Raw genomic sequence first — 25,168 nt, 5'->3', positions numbered from 1 at the left:
ATCTTACAAAATGGAGGGATTGTACCTGTATTAGGTGCAGCGAGGCCTAAGAGAAATAGGGGCATGCCGTATATTTGAAATATCATGAAAACTGGCCATTGACATTGGCAGGGGAGAGGGTGGAGGAGCGAGGGACACAAATAGCTTCAGAAAACACGCAAGGTGTGGGGCTCTAGTTAAATGGGTGGATTTGGTGGACATGGCAATGGCTGTTGTGTTGCAGCCCTGGCTGTAGATCTCACAATGCACCAGCAGATTTCCTATGACCCATCCCCTTGAGCGACCCCTGCAGCTCTGTGACAGGAAAGGACCACTTTGTGACTTTGTTTTGGTCCTGAAAGAAACCTTCTGCATCATCAGTTTTCCCCCAGCTTCATGCACCAGTAACGATGACATGATCTTTACCTGGCTTTTCAAGAGGGAGAGAAAGAGAAAAAATAGAAAGACTTCCGCCACCTGCATTTGTGGATAAATACAGATCACAGGTGTATTAAAAAAAAAAAAAACAGGAGGAAACAAGGAAGCACCTCGGGACTCAGCATGAAGGATCTAAACAAAACAATGGAGAAGTCATAGCTTTGTGATCCAGAATCGGATAGTGGAGGAAAGGAGAAAGGAACTTTGCTGGGAGTCTGGTGCATGCAAAAGCATCCAGGCATAATGTGAACAATGTACAAAACGGTCAATATTTTGAGTTATGGGGCCCAGCCGCTGCTGATGCTCTCGTTCCTTGCCATGATCTCAAGTAACGTCCCTCTTACAGGGTCTCTCTTGTGGCTGTAAGTTCACCACGAGCAACCTCAAGTTACTAAAACCCCGTAGGTGGAATTACGGCTTCCCGTTCTGTACAGCTTGGTGGGTACACTATTAAATATAACACATGGTTTAAATGTAAAATGCCTTATCCCCCGCCCTGTGTGGTGTTCCTCTTTGCCTTCAAAGACACATTTTGTGTCTTTGACTTTCCTCCTCCACCTAAGCGCTATGACAAATTTAATTTGAAAATCATTCTGGTTCCAAATGGTGCCTGCTAACATTCTACCTCGACTCGTCCTGACAGCATATGTCTTTTTAGGGCAATACCGTAACGTGAATGTAAATACCCCAATTTGTCAAGAGCCAACTGAGCTTCCATGTATTATACAGTAATTATACTACATTCCCAAATGGCTAATGGAGGATCACATTCCATAAATTCAAAAGTAATCATCGTGTAACCTGGACTGTTTTACAAGGCAGAAACAATCATGTATTTGCGGTGCAACTCCAAAGTATTTGACTGTATAATCACCCAGTGTCATGGTATGGTAATTAGCATGTAAAAGATATGTTCAGCCACCAGTTAACCCACTCCCTCCCCCCCCAAAAAACAAACCCACCTTGCAGGTGATATTTGTGCCCTGTACCCTAAAGGATTACCAAGAAATGTGGTTGCCTACCCTGTACTGTGATATCGTTTCACCTAATTATCTTAGAAAGATAGTATGAAAGAAATCCAGACACTTCAAGGCTCTGAATTATTCACCACAGTGGCCTCTTTCTACTGAATGCTGGCTCAGTGTCTGTCCCCAGAGTAAGCTGTAAGAAAATATCCACAAGCTAAGTACGTTCTGGATTCATAAAACCTTAGCTGTAGATCTTCTTCAGAAGTTCGACGTGGGGACAGCATGAGTGGGTGGCTGGCCAATGCTCTGACTTGGCTCAATAGATGTCAAGATGCTTCACTGTCTAGGGGCTGACCAGCCCATGTCACTGAAAGGTCCTTCACCTGTGGCTGATCTGGGAGGTGGACCACAAGGTGTGCAGAGGTCAGAATCAGTGTCTGACTCTCCTTCTGCAATGTAGGGTCTGATTTTGGCACAGGGGGCCACTGCTGCATAGCAACCGTTGTTAAGGATGTCCAAATTTTCTTTGGACTGGGAAATGCTAAATCCACTAAAAGAGCGTTCCAGTTCCTCGTGATCCACCGACGGGATGGAAATGGATGTGTCACTGTCTCTCAAAGCGCTATCATGGTGTTTAGCTGTAATGTCTTCGTTCCTCAAGTACTCGGCACTGGCCCTGTTCCCGCTACTGTAAGCGGACAAGGAGCGCTCATGTGACGGTGGGGGCGGGATTCTTACCAAAGAGCCAGGATCTCCAACTGGGGAGGATCCATGGCTATGCCGCTGGTATGGCTGGTGCTGCCAGGACGTTGAAGGGGGACATGTGTTGGTTGGCATTGTTGGGGCTGGTGGTGCAGAGAAATTCTTTTGTCCCATTGAACTGGTGGACCTTATGATCTTGATGATGCAGCCATTTTTGTCCATGTGCTCCCGGCTGTCTTCTGGACTGTGGTAGGGTGGCGCCGGGTCTGGTTCTTTGGACCCAAAATAGGCTTCGGCTTCCGTTGGTGCGATACCCATCCTCTGCATGTAAATGTTCACCAGAAAGTCCAGCTTCTTCTCCATGGACAGAACCTGCAAAATGCCACACAGTTCCCTGTGCTGGGTGATGTCTGTGAACCAATACCTTGTATGCAAAGAGCTCCACTCCTGTCCATGCTCAAATGGGGATCTAAATTTCATAGATAACCCTTTCCTACACTGGCACAAATTGGACTTCCTTGAACTTTTAAAGAGAGTTGGGATCCAAATCCAGTCTGAACTTTGGCAAGGGCTTCTCTGCTTTTATGGAAGATAGATTTTTAAAAATATTTTTAAGTTGTACCCCAAAAAATCGTCATTTAATGCATTGATTTGTTTCTGCAACGCCCTTTGTGTTCTCTTTAAGCAAGCAGAAATGCTTGTGAAATGTGACAGATTTCAATGGGACTAGAGAACACTCAGCACCAGGTCAGAGGTGCTCAGCACTTCATTGGGTCAGGCCCTTACAGTGTGTGTCTGGGGAATTGTGTGAGCCTTGTGCTCTGGAGTGAATTTCACCTTGAACGAGGCATGGATCCTGTGGCAATTAAAATCATACCCACAGCCTCACTTGAAGTTGTTTAGGTAAGAAAGGGAACATTTCAAACGCCCCAAGGTCACTTTGGAACGAATGATCTGTTTTCAAAAGGGACTTTGAGACTTAGGCTCCTAAGGACCTATGACTTTCAATGTGTCTTAGGCACTTAAGGCTCAGATCCTCAAAGATATTTTGGTGCTAACTCCCATGGGAGTTAGGTACTGACATACCTTTGAGGATTTGGGTTTTAAGTACCTAAGTCACTTTTACAAATAGGGTTTAAGCTGCTAAATTCTTCAGAAACCTTTGAAAAATCTTTCATCTATTCTTAATCTTAACTACTTTTAAAATCTCAGCTCACAACATGAACTTTTTCTTTATAAGAAACTTCCCCTCCATACCTGCTTTTCAACTTTTCCAAGCCTGCCCATCATGCTTGGGTCTTCTGGAAGCTCCCCCTCTGCTGACCCTTTGGTTCGATCCTTGTCGGTCATTGATGTCCCTCGTCCAACAATCTGGTCCACTCTACCAGGAACAGAAATAACCCCCCCACCCAGAAAAGGCCGTTGAGTTAGTCAGATACATCAAGGAAACAGGACTCTGCTAGCTGCTGACTCTTTTGTGGACAAAGCTACAATCTCTCTCCCAACGAGCACTCAAAATTACTCACACAACCAGGGAGAGGCACCTAAGTATTGTCTTTGATGGAAACAAGTAGCTATGTTTTCACAGTAGTATTAGCAGAGTTTGAAATCTATCGATGCTGTTTCTATAGATATAATCTGGCACATTATGCTCCGTAAATTTTCCCGCAAGGAAGAATTTCACTCTAAGCAGGGTTTCTACTAAATTAATTAGCATTGTATTTGTTACTGTTGATAATTTTGTTGTGAATAAAGTTGTCTGCCTGCTTTATATAGATGAGATTCATGGCTTTTCACATCTTTACAGCCAACTCTTCTGCCTCTCTCCTATATACTCATGTCCATCGAGATAAGAGTCTATAATTCAGCATTGGAATGATTACATACCTTATTTGTAATCCCTTTTCCCATGTCTAAGAATTTAAGGCTCCACATGGACGGAAGAGGAGTCCATATAGGAAGTCACAAGCCAATTACATTTAATAAATCAAACCTAAATTTTCTCTACAGGTAATTAAACACGGGCATCTCCTGATCTAATAAAAACCAGTAAGACATCTTCAAGAGGGGACATATTCTTAATCTTAACCTGATATATAGCCATCTCCCTAAATATAATCCTGGCAAACTTTACTCATGCATAATGTGCCAGAAGTGTAGGTGACAAAAAACAGATTAATCTGGTTGAAACCAAGTTAGTTGTCTTGAGCAGGAATAAAAAATGCTTCTTATGCAGTTCTGCAGTGTGGGTAATGGATCCATGCACCAGTATGAGACAAAGAATGGGCTGAATGCAGACAGACAAAGGAAAATTAACAAACAAAACTGAAGGAAAGGGATGAGACACAAGGCCATTCTCAACAACAGAGCAGTCTAGTTGGCTTTGCTTTGGTGTGTGTGTGGGGCTAGTTTCTTATACTTTCTTTTTTTTAAATAGAGGGTGAGATCATCAGTTGATATGTAGTAGAACAGCTCCCTGGACTATATTAGACAGACAGCAGTTCACACGAGGTGAGGATCTGGCTCAGGGAGATAGGGAAGATGCGCACCTCATAGCTAAGGTAGCAAATATATAATAAGCAAAAAATATTTAATCCAGGTGAACTGACTTAGGTAATCCTTTATTTAGGCAGAAATTTTCAGTACTACTGCTTCACCTATAAAATAATGTCTGATCATTTACTCATATGCTGAGTACCATGTGCTATAATTACAAGGGTGAGTAACAAAACTGTTGTAACCATGTAAGGAAAGAGACTTTTAACAGGAAAACGAGAGCTACCTTGATTTGGAATCAGAGGCCATGATGTAGTAAAGTCACACTCTGATCTCCTTTCCTGCATGTATAAACATGGAGACCCAGTAAAACAATAGTCAGGGCATGTGTTTAAAGAAGCTAAACGTCTAATCACTCCTGATTATTTGGAGAGCTCAAGAAAGGAGGTTGGTTTCTTGTCCTGGTGTAACACCCTGATGTAGTCATTGTACTGGAAGAGCTTTATCATTCTATATGAAACCAAAACCAAAATGTCCTTCAATAATAATTGCCAACTAAGGAAACAAGAGAGAACAATTTGTAGTATGGAGGAAATTAAGGCAGCCCCACTGAGGTGCCTCAGAGCACACGCTAACCCTAGAAATACTCTTTTGCTCTTATAACCCTGATCCAGAATTCACAGATGACAATGTAAGACTCCTATTGACTTCGATGCAAGTGACTTAAGTTATCCAACTGTTCAAAGAGGGAGTGAGGGGCAAGCCTGTGCAATGGAAAGCCTTCCTGCAAGTTCCTCCAAAACCAGCATTTGCCTACACCAGTTTACAAAAAAAGGGCTTAACATACAAGCAAATGAATGCACAATTTCCCAGCTGGTTTGCACAAATATTTGTCCTCCCCAGTGGTATTTTTGTATGTGCATTATTTGTGCATACAAGTAAGCCTCCACTTTTTTTTTTCTTTTTTTTTTTTTTTTTAAAGTGGCCCTTACATCTGAACATTTCTGATGAAAGGGAAAAGAGAGAATTATTTTATAGCCCTCATGTTTCGTTTCCATTTCAGAAATGTCGTTTGGCTGCATTTGGTGAATTTGGTTACTAATGGCCAGCAGGGACTTTCAGCATTAGTTATTAACAGGTATTTAAATTTCCCAAATACACCTCTGCTTACATGTACACATCCTGGGCCTACTGCACCCTTTATTAGTCTAGTCTGAGCCCTGCTCTACACGGGGGGCGGGTGGGGTGTTGATCTAAGTTACACAACTTCAGCTACGTGAATAATGTAGCTAAAGTTGACATACTTAGATCTATTTACAGCAGTGTCTTCACTGCGGTGAGTCGAGTGCTGCCGCTCCCCCATCGACTCTGCCTGCGCCTCTTGCAGCGTTGGAGTACAGGAGTCAACAGGAGAGCGCTTGGGGGTCGATTTATCGCGTCTAGACATGATAAATTGATCCCCGCTGGATTGATCGCTGCCCGCTGATCTAGCGGGTAGACATACCCTTAGGCTCTTGCAGGCCATAGATTATTAACTCTCCCCTGTTGCATGGTGTTTTTACGGGGCTGTAACTGAGACTGACCATAGTAATTTCTGTGTAGTGATTTCTCACCCAGATTTCCAGCAATGAAATTTAGTGTTAGGATAGGATGTCTAAAGGGGCACATAAGGAAATTAGGCAGCCAATTCCCACTGACTTTCAGTGGGAGTTAGTCCCCAGTGCTTAAGGCACTTTTGAAAATCCCTTCACTTACAATACCATTAAGCCCCCTTTTCATTATTTTGTATTGCTTTTTTTTTTTCAGTTCAACTCATGGAAAACTAGACGTGCACAAAGTTTCAATGATAAACCAGCACACTAGGTCTTCTTTTAAACCTGCCATAAAATGAAATCAAAGGCATCAATTCTTAAAGGCAGGTGCCAGAGTTGTGTCCCAAAGTGTTGTGCGCCAACCCTTTGTGCACCCTAATTCCAGTAAATGAGCATTTCAGCACCCAAGTCCGGTAATTATGTACCTAGCAATCCAGCTGTCTGGGCAAATGCTGGATTGCAAGCAAAGGGCCTGTGTGTGTGTGAGCATGGGTGTGTGCTTAAGGGGGCATCTTTCCCTTTCTTACATCCCTGTGCAGGAATCAGGCACAACTGCAGTCCCTGTGGTCATATGAGTACAGAAAAGGCTCCCCTGCCAGCATCCCTGGGGCACTAGCCCCCACACACAGGGCAGGAAGAGCAGAGAAGGTCGAGAACATGTTACATTTTCCTAAAGGGGCGGTGCAGGGTGAGTATTCTCACTGCTGCTGGAGAAACGGGAGGAATTCAGGAGGCCTCAGGCTTTCCCTAAGGTGCACAATGTGCCCTGGGAGTCCCCCTGGAGCAGTGTGCTTCTGCACTAGCCCCAGAGAAAAGGCTTGTGCCATAAAGACACTCTCTGGTCCCAAGTGGGTGTACTCACAAATTCCTGGAGCTTCGTCTTAGGCATCAGCCTTTTAAAAATCTGTCCCTTGCTTTAGATTTGTGACAAAAGAGGATCAAAAGATTGCTGATGCTATATGACTTACTACATCACCTGCCAGGTTTGCCTGGTTCAGCTGCACCTTTAGTTTGAAAAAGCTTTATTTATTATTATTTGTTATTAAATTTTAAATAATAGCTTTCCTTCTTTTGAATGATACAGAATAATGTAAAATTCTTGCATCAGCCATGGTGCAGTTTTTCTCATGCTTCATGCTTACAGTTCATGCAAAGAGGTGTGTCGAATGCCACCCTCCGGCCAGAAGCAGACATTAAAGGTCAAACGGCTCAAATGAGGAAAATATGAAAAGTTTGGAAATATTTATTCAGTTGTTTTCTTTTTAACACAATCCAGGCACAGACACCAAACCCCTTTCATCCATGTCACATGACTGGCTACTTAACTTTTGATTGGTTAATAGTATTTGGACAAGACATATTTAATCTAATAATACCAACGACTCATGTCCATGCTCCTGAAAAATATAGCTGGGGCTACTTGGATTTTAAAGTAATTGTATCTTGAATCAGCTGAGCATTCGAAGTTCATGAGCATACAGTAGGTGCTACATACTATAGGCTAAATTCTGCCCTCAGATACATGCTAGCAGTCCATTGCCCTCACCGTGAGCCATATCCATGTATCTGAAGGCAGAATGTGGTATTACACATCCTTCGGCTGCCAAATACAATCCAGTTGGTTTAGAGAGTTTATGTGACTTCCACTAGTTTGGAACCACTGTTCTTCTAGCTGACCAATTGGTGGTTTTTATTTTATTTCATATTTCTGTAATTATCTGGCCCTCAGTTGGTTGAAATGAGGACGTGATGTAAAAGAAGAAGCTCAATGCAGGGTAGCTCTGCTGCTGTGGCACATTTAGGGCAAAACCACCTCAGAGCTGGGGTGATTATCTTAATCACCCGCTTTGGGCCAAATCTGGGCGCTCTGACTCAGCTATAATGTTTGCTGTAGTTTTTCCTGAATAAGAATGTCTGGATTTGGGGCTTGAATCCTGCAGGATGCTGAAAGCTCTGGCCCCAGTCCACCAAAGCACTCAAGCAGGCACTTAACTTAAACATCTGAGCAGTCCCCATTCACATAAATGGGGCTATTCATGTCCTTAAAATTAAGCCCATGCTTAAGAGTTACTCTGGATTGGGGCCAGAATGCCCAGTACCCTTCAGGATTGAACTCTTGGTCCTAGGGTCCATTTGGGACTCCACTGCTGCTTTCTAAGGTTGTTAGCTGCCACCCTAGTAAACAAAAATGATGGGGAAAATTAAATGAAAATGGGGCAATACAAAATACCCCTAGGAGCTCCAGAGGGTAAAGCCCAATAATGCTGCAGGTAACAATGGAATAATTTTCTGGTGCTAAGGGTCAGAAATTGTTTATGTAGCAGGGAAAAAAATCACCCTAAACAGTGACTGTTAATTTTAGCTCTGCAGTCAACTGAGGGAGGGTCAAAGTTCCCTGCAAGCTAAAAATGGAAGCAAGTAAAAAAAATATATTTCCTAAGGCGTATTATAGTGTTATGAATATAAACATCCTGTTTTTGATTGCGGGAGTTATATGCTTGTGAAGAAGCAGTATTAGGCTAATACAAAATAGAATTTTTAACATATGGGAGATAATATAATGCCTTGGGTTGAATGAGTGACCTGGAAAGGATAATATAAATACCCTCAGTTTGGCATTTTGGGCATCCTCTCCCATTGTTGGTCATTTTTTCAATCTGCAAGGCAGTAATTTTAGTGTATTAACCTCCACTCTAGCCAAGATGTTTTGTACATTGTACATAATACGTAGCTACAACTATATACAATCTTCCCATTTTTAAAGTGCATTTCAAAATATTGTTATGGCTGAGGAAACAATTTCATGTTTAAAACCTGTTTTCACGTCTTGAACTTTCAGAAACAACTGTTACCTTTTGGGTGGAAATTTCTCAAGCTAGACCTAAGTTCAAAGTGGGAAGTTTCTGCAAGGTGCAATCCAACTGGATTTTTTCCATCTTTGAGTTAGCAGAGTGTGAATAAATAGGTTTGAAAAAAAAATCACACACATTTCTCAGGCACAGATAACTCAAAATAGCTTTTATGGAAAACTACAGATCTGTCATGTATCCATGTACTTAGTTCTAAGTGAGGGCTAACACATTTGGAAAAATATTTTGAAGTAATAATATAATTGTGTTTGAAATCACCTTCTACCTGTGCACAGAATATAACTTTTTACCAGATATATACATACGTATTCAGGTGTGATGGTCTAGATAAATGGGGAATATTTTGGTCAAAATGTTTGTCCCCATTCTTAAACCCAAGTTCATCTGTGAGTGTAAATCTGAGTAGTTACTTTGAACTATCTCGTTGGGGTAACTACTTGTGTTTGTGCCGGCAACACATTTTATTCGTGAAAGTTCACAGACACATAGGCGAGACCTCCCTCCAGCTGAAAATGTGCATGTAACTGAGAACACACCATTGCTTATTTCACTGATAAGACATACAGGAGTAAAATTTTCAAATTCATTTGGTGCTTCTGAATATTTTACCTAGAGTGAATCCTCAGTAATGTCAATAGTAAAATTTCCATTGATTTAAATGAGGCAAGGATTTGACAGATAGTTTATTTTTGTACACATAATTAAGGATTCTTTTGAACACTTGGCCCAGCATATATAATATTTTTAGTGATATTATACATTTATTGTGGTCAATAGAGTTGGACCAGAGGTGAAAACAGTTCAGTGCATTTATTCACTTCCTTCCCTATAAATATGAAACACGTTTGATTCTAATGTTGCCCACTGAAAAAAAAACATGGAATAGGTGGATAGATACACACACAGAGTGAGAAGTTTTCCATTCTTTAGTTAATCTTAATTTGCCTCTTCTTCTAGATGAAAATAACAAATCTTGTTGCTTTTGAAGATATTTTTGTAGTCTTTTATAATTGGCTGCAATATCATAACAAATTATGATTTTGTCATCCCAAACAACTACTTGAGGAAGACTGAATAATGCTCACAGAAGAAATCAATGGTTGTATAATTTTTTTTCCTTAGACTTGCCCTAGTGTGAAAACCCATCACCAAAAGTACAGCCAAGGGATTTTGAGTTATATGTGTCAATGAGTTGCCTTATTAAGTGATACATGCCGTCATATACCTGGCATGAAAGGGGTTTGACATTAAGCAAATGAAAAATCCAGAGAAAGCGCCATTTTGGTGAATCCTAACCTAGGCGAGTATTGGGGTGACTCTTTGGAAGAGAGCATGGGTCCTTTGGTTGGATACTTCTTATGCCGGGGAGTTGAAGGGGGCGGGGGACCCACAATCATATCTATCCTGGCAAAGTAAATAAGAAAAAAGACACCAGCAAAATGCATAATGAAGCAACACGTAGAAAAAACTTGGTCAGAAAGTTGCGGAAACATAAGGAACAACTAAAAAAATAAAAAATAAAAGACAGAGAGAGAGAGAGAATTGGAAAATATATTCTGCTCGAAACAGAATGCAGCATTATATTGCCTGATCGTTCATGGTTAATGCCAAATCTTATCTGGCCAAACATAAGATTCATGGAACTGGGCATTGGAAGAACGTCACTGCTGCTTAAAATGGGAGTCACTCTGCATATAATAGGCAACATACTGTACACACTGGAATATATTTGCATATATGTGGCAGTGTCCCATTGGAGATGTCAGATATAAGACAATATATATTCACCTTTCTATTACAGCAAGGTGTAAATGAGGTACACTGTGGAACTGTACACTCGGTGAATGAAATGCATCCATGGTTGGAAAGGTGTTGGAAAGGGATGTGAGCCAGGGACAGAATACCAAAAAGAACCAATTACAGACACGTCACAAGAGCAGTGACAGAGAGTTATGAATGATTAAAGAGAAAAGTGCATGTAAAGACCCCTACAAGTTTGCCTGAATAAAGCTTTAACCCAACAAAACACTGGCCACAGAGAGCTAATGTTAAACATCATCACAAACTCTCTCTCTCTCTCTCTGAGAGAGAACGTATTGCCTTGGTCCCTCATTGATGCAGGAGGTATTCATCTATCATAGATTTACACCAGTGGCAAATTGCATTGTCCCATTTCCCTGCCCCCCATACCAGCTCCACTGTGCTGATCAGCATGTTGTGGGACACACCCAAGTCTTGGCCTCTTCCCCATCCATGCCCTGCTCATTCTCCACCAACCTGTTCTGGGGACAGGGGAGTAGGTGACAGCACAATGTCCTGCGTGCATGAGATGAAGGTCCAAGTAGCCTACATGGTGCTCTAGGAGATAGTTTTACTCCTTCCTTCCTTCCCAGGATAGAAGGAAGTATAGTCTATGTCACAATCTATCCCAATGACTACTGCATCCCATTGCACGGATGCAACTGAGAGGAGCATTTGGCCTTGTCTTTCAAAACAGCCACTCTCTGTTCCACCCCAAAATCAACCAGCCGAACAGCTTTCTTTTTGGAACACACAATCTCAGAACAAGAAAAATGGAGGCAGGACTGGAGAACCTTGCCAGGGACAAGGTTCAGCTGAAGACCCCAAAAAGTATGGGTGCCCATTCAGATCTTCCCTAACCTAGACAGACTACTTTACTGGGCACACCTTGGCTGGAAATCTCAAAAGGAGAGATTTTAGTCAAGTGATTTCATGCTCTTACAGCTAAACCTGGGCTTGAGTGCTTTGCTAGATACAGTGGGTTTGGGATAAAAAGCTCAGTCCTGCTCTTCGAATGACTCTCACAATGACATGACGAATCAAGAATCAAATGGGAATATAAGTAACACACATTATTCTGGCAACACAAGTACTTTTATGGGGGATATGAGGTAACAGACAATGATTTATCTCCAACTGTGGCTCCATCATTTAGATTTTGAAATTAAGGAAGCAAAGACAATGTTCACTGTTTCCTGTCATATGCCTTATCTGTGCAAAGGACCCAATCTAATTCCTTTTGAAATCAATGGAAAAATTTCCATTGGCTTCAATGGGGGTTCGAGAAAGACCCTTTTAGGCTGTAGAGTAGCATCCACTTGAGCACCCATTTTTCATCTACAAGTTTGCAGAGGCAAATATTTACATTACATTACTTGGTTGTCTCCTGCCTGATACACAGGCACAAGCAGTTAGTTAGGCATATAAGTGACATTCACTTTGATTGAAAGTAATTTAAGGTGCAAAGTCATGCCTTGAGTTACATATATATCTACACATTGTAGGCCACAAAGGGTAGGTTTTCTTAATTGATACGACTGAGGGTTATTTGTAAGGAGAGAGGGTAGAGTTCTTACTGTCAATGGCTTTTCTCTCATCCACGCTTCATAGGTTTGAATTCAAACTTTTTCTGAGGTAAAATAATTTGGGTGTTGGAGGGGAAGGGTGGAGTTTAAAGTCTCTCTCTCTCTCTCTCCCTCCTTTTATACTCTTCCTAATGCTTCCTCTTCCATACAGTTTAAACACAAGGAGTTCGATCCTGTCCTGTGTTAGATCCCCTTTATGCACTCCCACGCCTACAAAACCAACTCAGTACCCCCCAGACAGTTATACAGCGGATGCAGTTTAGTTCCTGTTTCACTGAGGCTACCCATCTGGGCTGATATGTTAAACTCCCATATTTTTAAGACATTCTTTCCCCATTCCCACCCAATCCAAACAGAGGTCGGACTCCTCCCACTTCCCAGAGCAAATGATGTAAAATTATTACAAGAGCCTCTCATACTGGGGCCATTTTTCTAACAGCTCCTTTATTCTTAACAAGAGGGCCAAAAATTGTACTTTCAAGGTAGTGCCTTTATTTTATTTCACTGCTGGAAAGGACACCCGATATGCCACACAGCCCCCCAAATGGTGATGTCAAATCATAAGTATCCAACAACAAAGCACTGAGACATATGTTCCAAAATGCTTTGAAAGATTTATGTACACCCTGCTCTGCTCTTTGACCACATGCTGGGCCACAGTGAGGGAACATACTCTCTGTGGGGGGCTGAAATGTGAACAACCACCTTGTGTGTGTGGAGTGAGATTGAGGGGAGGGCAGGATACTTCAGTAAGGATTCTCCGGTGGTGCCATGCTATGGGAGGTAACACGGGTTTATTGGCACAAGGAGATGGAACAGGGTTTGCTTCTGTTTCATAACAGAACCTGAGGCTGCTCCTGAAGCCTGTCTAGCACCCTTACCCAGAATGCACAGCTCCCTCCCCTAGACTGGACACTAGAAATAATGGGCACTGTAAAACTAATCTGCCTGCCCAGCACTCTGTGCCAAAAATTCACCCCTTGTGGCCACCCAGAATAACCAGAAGTTATTCAGAAATCCACCGTTTTCCATTAGCTTTTTCTTAGAAAGAAAAATAGATATGGCTGTTTAAAGAAAGGACTTTATCTTAACCCTCTCACTCCTATCATCCACCACTGGGGTGCTATCACAACAAACAGTGGAGTCTCTTGCCTGGACTGGAGATTTTTAATCCGGGAGAGCATGTCCAAGTGACCGGCTGAGTACTGCTCGATGACATCCATCACATCGTAAGGCCGAAGGCTCTCCTTGAACTTCCGTTTGGAAACAAGAAATTTCATGATGCTAGGGGAGAGAGAGAGAGGAAAAAATAGATTCCCCATGCTGGAGCCATGCAGTGTAGAGTGAAAGGCATGCCAATGCTGCAGAGAGCTACTTGGGAGTCAGCGGAACAAGACATTTGAAAAGTGAACACTTTCTGAGGCTACTTTAGATAAAGCAGAGAGAACCAAAGTTCAAGATGTAGGGCTTCGTACGCTTCCGGGGCTGCTGGTCTCACTAGCCAGCTTGGTGGAAAGTCTTCCAGGTAGGGGAGGAGGCTCAGTAATGCACAGCATCCACAACCCCCAGCTTGCCCCACTGGGGACCTTGGGGGCAGATTGGAACAACCCAGCTGACTAGGGGTAGGGTTTGATCGGGGCACATAGAGATGGTGCTGATTCGGTGCCCCTAGGTGGCCACAGCAATTTAAAACTGCTCCCCATGACAGAAGCCCCACAGTAGCAGTCAACCCTACCAGACCAGAGGTGTGCAAATGGCAAGCCCCAATGCCTCAGAGGTGTAATTGCTATCTGTGGGTTAAGGTATCTAGGATGGGGAAAGGGCCAGCATTTTCTTGTGGCTCTGTGCTTGCTTTAATATCTTCCTTGTGCCTGTCATACTGATGCCAGCAGGAAGCATAGATCCGGCCCCAAAAAAGTTAATAATTGGACAATATTCTCTGGTTGATGTATATTTTTTCCTCCTTATTCTTCGATCCTCATGCTGGGCAGCAATGCATTTAGTGTGTGTGTGGCAGGGAACAGCATCTATAAATCCCTGCCTCACTTAGGATTGAAGCACAGCTCCCCAACAAAGCAAAGTGCCCACTCATAATCCAAGCAGTACAGAAGGGCAAAGCCCTTGGTATTTGGATGGTGCACGTTAGGTGGGGGTTCCCACTATCTGAATACTGTCTGGATCTCAGATATGAGCCAAATAAGAATAATAGGCCACCCCTTAGCCACAGAACTTAGCTCTCCTAACAACAAGCCCAGTGCTTCTCTTTCTCCACTTACCTTTAGCTATTTTCTGAGGAAAGACTGATTTTTCAACCCCTCCCAGAAAATTCTTAGGGAAAATGGCTCCTCTTTTAAGACAATGGAGAGGACTGGGATAGACAGCTACTCGGTTTCTATCAGCAAATGGCTGAAAGTAATGGAGCAACCTGGGCCTGTGTGGGGTGGGAGTGGCAGGGGCCTCTCGGAAAGGAAGGGAATGGCTATCCCCTCCTGACCAGGATTGCTTTCCTCAGCCTCTGATGGAAGCCTCCTGTAATGACATGATATAGTGATAAAGGGTGCCAGATGGTTAGGACATGAGCTCCAGTGGTTCCCAGTGGCTCAGAAAAAACTTCCTGAGCTGGAGGGCATGTATTTTACTGGGTGATCTTGTGTGAGTGTGCATGCATATCCCACTGATCTCTAGGTGCCAGATGACTAGAGGCTATAAATCTTAATATTGCTATTACTATAGCTAATAGAGATTATCATTTAGGGCAAGTCAGAGAAGCTCATGTTTTGAAGCCCAGGGGCCTGTGTCCCCTCCCCAGATCTGCATGTGTGCGTTGTAGATGATGACTCTTATGTCTAGATATGTGCATCTATGGATTTGTTACAAAAGCTCATTTGCAACATGGTGGGTGAATTCCAATGTTTTCACTTCTTGAACCTTGCCACTCTTGAGGTGCCCCCAAGGCACTGTTCTAAAGCTATCCCCACCATCCTTCCAACAGGAGGAGGCCGGGTCTAAGAATAAGACCTGGATCCTCTAGGTGGCAATTCTGTTTGCTAGGGCTTAGGTCATCGGACAGACATCTTGACTGAACAATACAGGACAGTAGTGGAGATGAACACTGGTTCTAGCACCCAGTCCCCAAACAATAATTTTGGCTCTGGATCCAGTGCTGTACCTGAATCCTCCAGCTCTGGAAGGAGGAGGAGTATCAGTGCTAGACACTGCCAGATTTTGGGGACGTTCAGCCTAGGATCCTAATCCAATGTGTGTGGCTTATAGAGAGGGGTAGGCCAGCTGGACTCACCAATGTGAGTGGGGAAGAAGTGGGGATTTAGATAAGCATTTTGTGTCCTTACTTCTGGCAGCTAGAAAGGACATCATAGCCCCAGCACCCTTTAGTCTGTCAGCCTTGTGTGTCCTCTCTCCATCTGGGTTTGTAAATGGCAGCATTTAACCACAAAGCGAGCGATATGATTTGGATTTAACACCGTTAGGGTGTTTTCCCATTTCTCCCTTTACTCCTCCTCCAAGCAAAAACTGTTTTCCGCGCTTAGCTTTATACAAAGGAAAATAGAGCACCTGGGGTGGATCCAGTCAGCAGCAACGGGATTTGTGCATTATTCCATGCTGCTTGGTTTACAGATACCCTTATTTATTTCCCTTTAACATTTTACCCTGTAGGGAGGTCTCTCCATCCTCCTTCCTCCCCCGCCTCCTTTTCCTTTCTTACCACACTGCCCTGATGCTGACTTTAAGACCTGGCGTTAAATCTTCCGTCACAAACTCGCAGTTGCAGCTTTTGTTATCATCGGGAATGTCTTCTCCAGGGAGGCTTGCTTCTGGGTTTAAAAGAAAGAAAGAAAAAGAGAATCCATAGCTAATTAGAGTGACGTTGCAGCAGGAGGAATGGGAGCGTCAGACTCCCGAAGTGAGCACATGGAAGACATAAACGGCATGTTACCTTTGCATCTTAACAAAAGCTTTCTCTCCCTCCGAGCTAGGCTAAGATGACATCTGATACCACCAGTTTCAGTCCCTATCTGTCTTTAACGGCATCACATAACTGAATGAAGCTCTCCTCTTTCCTCTCCCACCCCAGTATCTTCATGTGGATAAAACAATACCTTATGACGTGCTAATAAGGGAGAGAACAAAACAGTTCAGTAAGTCTAGATGGTTCAAATCCCCTTCACCTCCTCCAAACTGGCTGGGCCAGTAAGCATCCTGTTTAAATGAACTGCCTATTATCAAAATCTTTAAGTAAGAGTAAGAATCACTGGGTATAGAGTAAGAATCACTGGATATAGATTCTCCAACTTCCCCTGCTACTGGGTAATCAATATCTGATCCCTATCACGGTGGACACATAGATGGCTGGAGACAAAGAAAGATGCACAGAATATCCAAAGACAACTCTTGATCAAATTATTCTGAGAAGCTTAAATATCTAAATCAGAAGGTAAATAATTCAAGGATCAAAACCCCAATATTTCCTATGTGAAGCAGAATGCCTTATGCTGTACCAAGTAATGGAGACATCCTGATTGACTATCTGCTGGATTCACACCTGCCAGCAAAATTCCTGTTGTGGCAGCACCTTGCAGATCTTCCATCCAAGCGCCGACCCAGCCTGACCCCACTTAGCTTGGGAGGAAACCAAGAGGATGGCAGTCCATGGTGACAAGGCAAAATGGCTGCCCTCAGAAGCTCTCACCTTCAGAGTTCTGTCGAGATGCAGCTCCCTTGATCCGGAATGCTTGCCGGGCTCGGCTCCGGTCTCCAAAGCTCCAGCTTTTCGGCACTTTACTTGGGCTATCGTCAATGCTCTGATCAGCGCTGGGGGATCTCCGGAGGCTCTGAGCCTGAGGAGAGCTTTTCCCTTTAGTTCCAGAACCTCGGGGACTGGAGAAGACACGGTCTTTCAGGCTGACCTTCTGACTATTCATGGAAACAAATTGAAACAAAGACAAAAAGGAGACAGCAGGGGGAGTCACTCTTGAAGCCGCACATCCCTTCCCTTTCAGACCTCAGAAACCCATGACATTACAAAGCAGCAGTGAGATGTGTCCAGGTTTAATTTTTTTAGAGCACTTCAGAATGGTTTCCATTATCACGAATGAAATGCGAGGAACTGTTAATTGGGAAAAAATAATGGAAGTTCAAACAGAAACCCTTCCTATTATTAGAAGACTTGCTGAACAGAATGGCATGAAACGATGTTGACGATTCCTTACATCATTTATTGGTTCCTATCATGAGTTATGATGCTTTTTTCCAGTTTCCCTCAAAAATCCTTTTTCAATAAGAAAATATTAACAAAAGTTTACCAAAAATGTTTCAAAGTAAAGTTAAAAAGCTATTTATGCCTTTTCATGCCAGTCACCTGTCTCTTTTCCCCTTCCACTCACGCCATCTTTTCTACAGACTGAAAAAGTTCTCAACCCCTCTTCTATCCTCAGGTTAAAATAAAAATCTTTTTCTGTACATGTAATGAATGTTAACTACATAGCTGTGAATTAAAATCCTAATAAGGATTTGAGGTTAAAAAGCACTTGCATATTTACTAGGGCTACTCAAATATTTGCAGCAAAATTGGAAACACTTCAAAATCTGATATGTTTGCATTTAACTGCAATTTCTTTAAAATGATCCAATTTTATTGCAAAATATTCTGTTTTTTGCTTGAAAACCACCCTGATTCCCGTTGATAAACAGTCTTATTGTAGAGTCAAACCTATTTTCAAATTTCTGAATTCTGAAATTTCAAATGAAGATGATGAATTTTCACATGAAACTTGCAAAAAATGATTTTGTGAAACTTCATGAGAGGAGCAAAAACTGATAATTGCAACATTCCCAGGAACAAAACTGAAAATATTTTTAGTTTTGCATAGACCTAATATTTGCCAAATACCAACTGATTATTAACAGAAGATATTTATTGAGAATAGATAACGACTACAAAGCACTTCCTCATTTATCCAATATTTTATATTAATGTAAATTCAAGCCTGAGTAAAGTTTAGACGTAATTTCCAAGTGGTTTCTACCACAATAACCATTAACATTCTGCATTGGAAATCTTACAAATTCAGCAGCAGAGGTGCACATGACCTGATTGAATTAAGTCGCTGACTATGCTTAGAAAAGTGAATCAGACAGAAGGGTATTGTGGGAACTTATCCTATTTCAATGACTTCTAGGTCAAACTTGCTTAGTTAAAGTAGCAAAGATTTATTTTTTCTAGCTGTCAGTGCCGCCACCTCAGATCTAAGAAATAAGCTGCTTCTTATTTCATCGTTAATAATAAAAATTCTGCAGTTACAATATAGCTGTGGATATGTGATACAGCTTTATCGGCTGTGCTGCGCTGCCAGGAGTGAGCATTTGGTTTTGTCAGTAAAGGAACCAGACACGCAGGGAGCAGATCCGATGTGCTATTTTTACATAGTCGCTTTATATTGTGAAACCTCATTGTACAGACTGATCCAAACGTTTAACTAGAACTCTAATGCTAAGAGCAAAACACAGGTGCCCTAAATTAGAGGCACAGGTGAGGCTACTTTTTAAATCTGATTCTAAACGAAGGGTGTTCTTGTAGCCTATTCATTTGTAAGGCTCATTTGTGTTGCATGTACTGTTCGAATTTCTTTATTCTGCAAGGTCTGTTTAAATATTTTATCTGACAAAAGTCTGCCAAAAGCTAAAATCCAGAATTCAACCCTATCTCTTAGCACTTCATCCTGAGAGGTGCTGCATGGCCGAATTGTTCTTCTTGAGAATTGTGCATGCTCGGCATGTAAAGATTGTTTATCCATAAAAACAGCCAGACTGGGTCAGATCAAAGGTCCATCCAGCCCATATCCTGTCTTACGACAGTGGCCAATGCCAGGTACCTCAGAGGAAATGAAGAGAACAGGCAATCATCAAGTGATCCATCCTCTGTTACTCATTCCCAGCTTCTGGCAAACAGAGGCTACAGACACCATCCCAGCCCATTCTGGCTAATAGGCACTGATGGACCTATCCTCCATGAACTTAACTAGTTCTTTTTTGAACCCTGTGATAGTCTTAGCCTTCACAATATCCTCTAGCAAAAAGTCCCACAGGTTGACTGCGCTGTATGAAAAAATACTTTGTTTGTTTTAAACCTGCTGCCTATTAATTTCATTTGGTGACCCCTAGTTCTTGTGTTATGAGAAGGAGTAAATAACACTTCCTTATTTACTTTCTCCACACCAGTCATGATTTTATAGACCTCAATCATATCCCCCCTTAGTTGTCTCTTTTCCAAGCTGAAAAGTCCCAGTCTTATTAATCTCTCCTCATATGGAAGCCGTTCCATACCCCTAATCATTTTTGTTGCCCTTTTCTGAACCTTTTCCAATTCCAATATATCCTTTTTGAGATGGGGCAACCACATCTGCATGCAGTATTCAGGATGAGGGCATATCATGGATTTATACAGGCAATATGATATTTTCTGTCTTATTTCTATCTCTTTCTTAATGATGCCCAACATTCTGTTCAATTTTTTGACTGCCGCTGCACATTGAGCAGATGTTTTCAGAGAACTATCCACAATGATTCCAAGATCTCTTTCTTGTGCGGTAACAGCTAATTTAGACCCCATCATTTTATATGTATAGTTGGGATTATGTTTTCCAATGTGCATTACTTTGCATTTATCAACATGGAATTTAATCTGCCATTTTGTTGCCCAGTCACTCTGTTTTGTGAGATCCTTTTGTAGCTCTTCACAGTCTGCCTAGGACTTAATTATCCATCACTGAATAAAGCTGGGCCCTTATTCTGGTTGCCCCAAACCCATTTCCCAAGTAAATATGTTGCAAAAGATTCCATGAACTAAGGATGGCAAATCAAAAAGTACTGAATTTCCTACAGAACATGAGAGAGAGGAATTTCATATTAGGACATCATAAGGTGCAATATTTTACTCATTAAAAATATCACTTATGAATCTGAGGAACATTTAAAATCCATTCAGGTCTGATCCCTGAGTACTCAAACTCTCGATATTTGGAATGCCTCCAACATTCCTTTGTGTTAAACAAACAAACAAACAAACATTAACAATAAAGACAACATTGGTATCCATTACGGTTTTCCTTCTGCCATGCATTTTTTTCAATGTAAAAGCTGACTAGAATCTGCATGCAGACACAGGCCCTGCAGCAGAAAATGCAGTTGAGAGGTGGCCAGAGCTGGGGAGGGAAGAATGCAAAAGAAAAGCAAATGCTTTCAGCTAATCTAAGATCATGTCCTCATCCAAGCAGAACATCATGCAAGGTGAGGTACAGTGCGTCAGAGAATTGATACTCAGATGCCAACCACGCAGATGGTAGATGGACATTATTCAGTAGTACAGTACGTGCGCTGAGCGGAAGGGGGAAGGGAATGGTTATCTCGACACACACAACTGCAAGGAAGGAGGCTTGTAACTGACACTTGCATGAACTGAGGGAGAATGGGACATTCGTTCTGCCTGTTCTAAGGGGAAGGGAGGATAAAGCGAATCACAAGGTTTTGTAGCCTGTACCAAAATCTATGGGAAATAATAATAGAATCAGATGGTCTGGTTGGTTCCTGTATCAGAATAAGGTAGCTACTCTTGGTTAATATTTGTTTAAAGCCTATTTATTAATTATTAATAATAATAATTATTATTATTAAGAAAAGAACCCTATAGCATTACTGCACAGACTTAAATGAGAATTTGCTCAGCATTTAACCTGAATCCAGTGAAGGGTGGAAATGTATAATTTACCTTTTCTCTGCTACCGAAACGTGCTTTTGCTTTCTAAGGCAGATTCCTAACAACCATCTACTCCGATAAATGAAAGTCCATTCTTGACTAGCACATGTAGGGGTCCAATCCAAATTCCAGTGAAGCTAATGGAAAGACTCCCACTGACTTCAGCGGGCTTTGGGTTGGCATGTGATGGTTACAACATTCACCAGAAAAGTGGTTAAGAACTAACCCTCTGTGTACATACATAACACAGAACAGTTGGCTGACACACATTGTGTTTACGGATATTGATGGTTTAAGTTCTTGTTGGAAATCTCCTGGGTTTTGTGGGTTCATTTCATAGCCTTAGCAATCTCCTGATGTTCCGGTTTTGCATTCCTTACTCCTTGAGGATTCCCTGCATTCACTGTAATTTTGGATCAATAACAATGATGACCTACTGGGCTTTGTCATGTATTTGAAATTACATTCGTCCAGCTGCTTCATTTTCTCCTTTTGCCTGCATATAGCAAAATACTAGCCAGACTGATCAATACCAACCAGTAGGCAGTGGTGTTGCAGCCATGTTGGTTCCAGGATATTTGCAAGACAAGATGGGTGAGGTGATATCTTTTATTGGACCAACTTCTGTTGGGTGAGAGAGACACAGAAGTTGGTCCAAAAAAAGACAGCTCACTCGCCTCATCTCTCCAATACCATCCTGGACTAAACAGTCATTTACATACGAACCCAGCTGGCAGTAATATTTGTTCTACTGAAAAATATTTCCAGGAGACAGAGGGAGACAGAGAGAGAGAGGAACATTATTTCCTGTTGGAAATGGGGCTGTTGTTCAATCCACAGTTTGTGCCGAGTTCACGGCCTGTCAGACCAGTTTGTTAAAGGTAGGCAGAACAGCTCAGATTGAAATAATAGCCATTTTTGACCACCAGGTTTCTGGTGTGAATGTGGGTATACAATGCTTGCTCTGGCTGGCTTAGAATTCAAAAGAGGACAAAAAATCATGCCTGGTGTATCTCCACGGGCTTCCACAGAGTTAGAGCAGGGGTGAATATAGCCCAGGGAACAGAGGAGAAAGCAGGGCTCAGAGTAAAAATTCCATTTAGAATGTGGTGGGAGATCAAAGTTAGGTTAGGTATGCTGAGCGGGCAGCAATGCTCGTACTGGGGGGACTATCTTCATACCTACAGCGCTGAGTTTGAAATAACTGAAAATGCTCGAGCTGCATTGGTGCCTGATGCCCAAATATGTGAAGGTATTTAGGCATTGCTGCGCTCAGTGCCAGAAGGCCTCACTGATTTAGGAGCCTAGATCTCATTTTCAAAAGGGATTTAGGCACTTAGGAGCTAAAATCCCACTGAGAGTCATTACAATGCTACCTACGCCCTTGAGACCAGATGGAGCAGGGAAGCCAGAAAAGAAACACTTTAGAAATGCATCTGGCTCTTGTAGTGAATCAGGAAACCTATTTAACCCTGTGGTTAGGTATTTTTTAAATATTGCTGACTTCTTCCACTGTTCTCCGCCTTGGCTGTTTCTAGCACACAGCTTTTGTCCCCTGTGTTTTTTTCGGCAGTTAGAACTAGTATTATGGGAGAACATTCTAGAATGCACTACTGCATGAGTGAGAATCTTCTAGAAAGTCCTGACACCCTCTGCTCTTTGCCAATTAAGCCAGGTTTGTGCTTGTTTTGCATTGCTGGAACAGTGCTAAGCCTGCAGAGCACATCAGCAAATCTCGCCTATTCTTTATTCAACCAGAATCACCTAAACTACATTCCATTTCAGGCATCCCCCCATGCTACCCCATTCTTCTGCAAACACCCCTTGTCCATTATCAGTCCACACATCATTTTCTCCTGAGATTGGTAAGAACATCTTTCTTGCTCCACTCTGTCAGGGTAGACTCCAAACATGTCTTTCCCTTCTACAAAACAAAATATGGCATCAGTGGTTGATGCAAATAATAAAAGAGATCCAGCTATACCAAAGGCCAAGATTCCTTTATGGCTCTACATCCCCAATTCTTAGAGACTCCCTCTTGAGATCTTGTATAGATTTGGAAGGATCCTTAGTTAATGAATTGGTTCTTTTCCTCCTCCAACAGAAGTCAAGAAGCGGGAAATAACAGAAAAAGCCACGCAGGAAGGAAGGAGTTAGATTTCTTCTGAAGAAACCAAGGGTGAACAGCGATTTACACTGCCTTTGCATATAAGAAAGTATCCATCCCTAGGAAGTCATACAAATTCACTTGGCCACTGACACCAATGTCAGAAGACAAACAAGTGAAGATCAGAGTTTCCAGTTTTCCAGGAGGTGATATTGTGTAATGACAGGCGAGAAAGAAGTGTTATTAATATTATTAATATCTGCCAAAAAGAGCCCTAAAATTAAACAGCTGACACCATCAATGCTTACGAGGAGGAGCCTTCACCAGCTAGACGTATACACCTCCGAGGATAGAAAAGTCTGCACTGGTAGATGGGAACACTGAAGATAAGATAAAATTTAAAAGTTCAGAATGAAGAAATATATTAATAATATCTCTAATATGAAGCAGACTTTTTGTGAGCTATTTAAGTAATCTTTATGTAACTGACCATGCGCCAATGATATTTAAGTCAGACGTTCCTAATATAAACTTCAGGGGAGCCATAGCATGGCCAGAACATACAGTGGGAGACCATATGAAGATTCTTGGTATTCATTTAGCTACAGAAGTATCTCACTATGGCGAATTGGTTTCTGTGAACCTTCCCCTTTGACACCCATTCAGACATGGAATTTACCTCTGATTCTGAGCTTTTGGTATATAAAAATATTCCCAGATAAACTAGAAGCTATCCATTCATGGCAGGTATATCTGTATCTATATCTATATTTTTATATCTATATAAACAATAGCAATAAAGGAAAAAAATATACAGGGTGGAATAATTCATTGAGAAAACCAGAGAGATTTCTTTAAAACTCTACTTTAGCTGCTTTCTAACAAAGAGACAAGTACTTGTGATTTTGAGAATTAAAATGGATTCCAAAAAGAGCATGCATAAATCCCATGTCACAAGCATGCTGCATCACTCAGCTCCCTGCTGCCCCTGTGCTTGTGATCCTGCACTCACTGCAAGAAATACATGGGAATTCACTGTCACTATTCAAAGCACGCAAATGCTGGGGATTAGTTGTTCAAGGCACTTGTTGGCTGCCTATAAATTCAGTGTTGAGGAGGGGGGCAGTTGAATCTAATGTGAACAGGAGAATAATGGACATATTTATATGTCAAGAAAAGAAAAAGGACACTGGAAATTTCTTAGGATCCTCAGACAAGTGTGTCAAGGAACACAAGTGTGGGAGAAGTCTTTGAAGATGGTTAGCAGTCAAGTTGTCAACTTGATAAAAGACGCTGTGTGTATCAGACTCTAAAGTCTATCTATTTATTCCCCACTCGACCTATATGCAGGATCACTTTTAATGCAAATAGGAGATATGCCCACAATAGGAGAGACAATATATCTCCTATGTCGATTATAATAGGTTGAAGATTAGTCCTTCTCTAGCTGCGTAGTAGAGGTGCTAGATAGGCAAGCCATGCTTCCAAATGTCACAAGATTAGGAAAGGCCCATTCATAGGGATTCAGAGAGCCAAAGGAACAATGTTTGGTGGAGGTGGAGAGCTGGTGATTTTTCTGTTACTAAATTTGTATTGCTTTATAATATACAATTAACTGTGGAAGGGTTCCCTGTAGCTTAGGGTGGGGTAGAGAGATGATGCATCTTTTTTTTTAATGCTTTATTTTCCAGCATTATTTTAAGCTCAGTTCTTGGCCTCCTTCATGGCTACCAGTCTCTGGCTTGCTAGCCCATATCCAGTGTCAGCATTACACATTTCCCCAGCTTCTGTTGATTCTTGTGTGCCGCATTATTGGAAAACGAGAAAGCCTTTGATTTCGGAGAAGGACATGGGGAGGCT

The 25,168-nt window shown here is 42.0% G+C and overlaps 1 protein-coding gene across 7 annotated transcripts in view; it reads right to left on the bottom strand.

Annotated features, from left to right (window-relative positions):
- Positions 1-798: 798 nt before the first annotated feature.
- KCNQ2 (potassium voltage-gated channel subfamily Q member 2) overlaps positions 799-25,168 on the bottom strand; it is a 111,722-nt gene continuing 87,352 nt past the window's right edge. For 2 of the 7 annotated variants that reach the window (XM_032766320.1, XM_032766321.1), the window contains 6 exons: positions 17,140-17,363; positions 16,156-16,264; positions 13,584-13,715; positions 10,342-10,449; positions 3,345-3,468; positions 799-2,459 (listed from right to left, as the gene is read on the bottom strand). In XM_032766320.1, coding sequence (XP_032622211.1) covers positions 1,722-2,459; positions 3,345-3,468; positions 10,342-10,449; positions 13,584-13,715; positions 16,156-16,264; positions 17,140-17,363 — 1,435 coding nt within the window. In that variant the 3' untranslated portion in view covers positions 799-1,721. Of the gene's footprint in view, positions 2,460-3,344; positions 3,469-10,341; positions 10,450-13,416; positions 13,716-16,155; positions 16,265-17,139; positions 17,364-25,168 lie in introns of those variants that run through there. The other 5 variants (XM_032766322.1, XM_032766327.1, XM_075072212.1 and 2 more) reach the window with 3 other exon arrangements.

The sequence above is a fragment of the Chelonoidis abingdonii genome, chromosome 14 (genome assembly GCF_003597395.2).
Source record: "Chelonoidis abingdonii isolate Lonesome George chromosome 14, CheloAbing_2.0, whole genome shotgun sequence".
NCBI classification, from domain to species: domain Eukaryota; kingdom Metazoa; phylum Chordata; order Testudines; family Testudinidae; genus Chelonoidis; species Chelonoidis abingdonii.
Note: the sequence above shows the minus strand (reverse complement) of the source record. Positions and strands in the feature narration are given on the sequence as shown.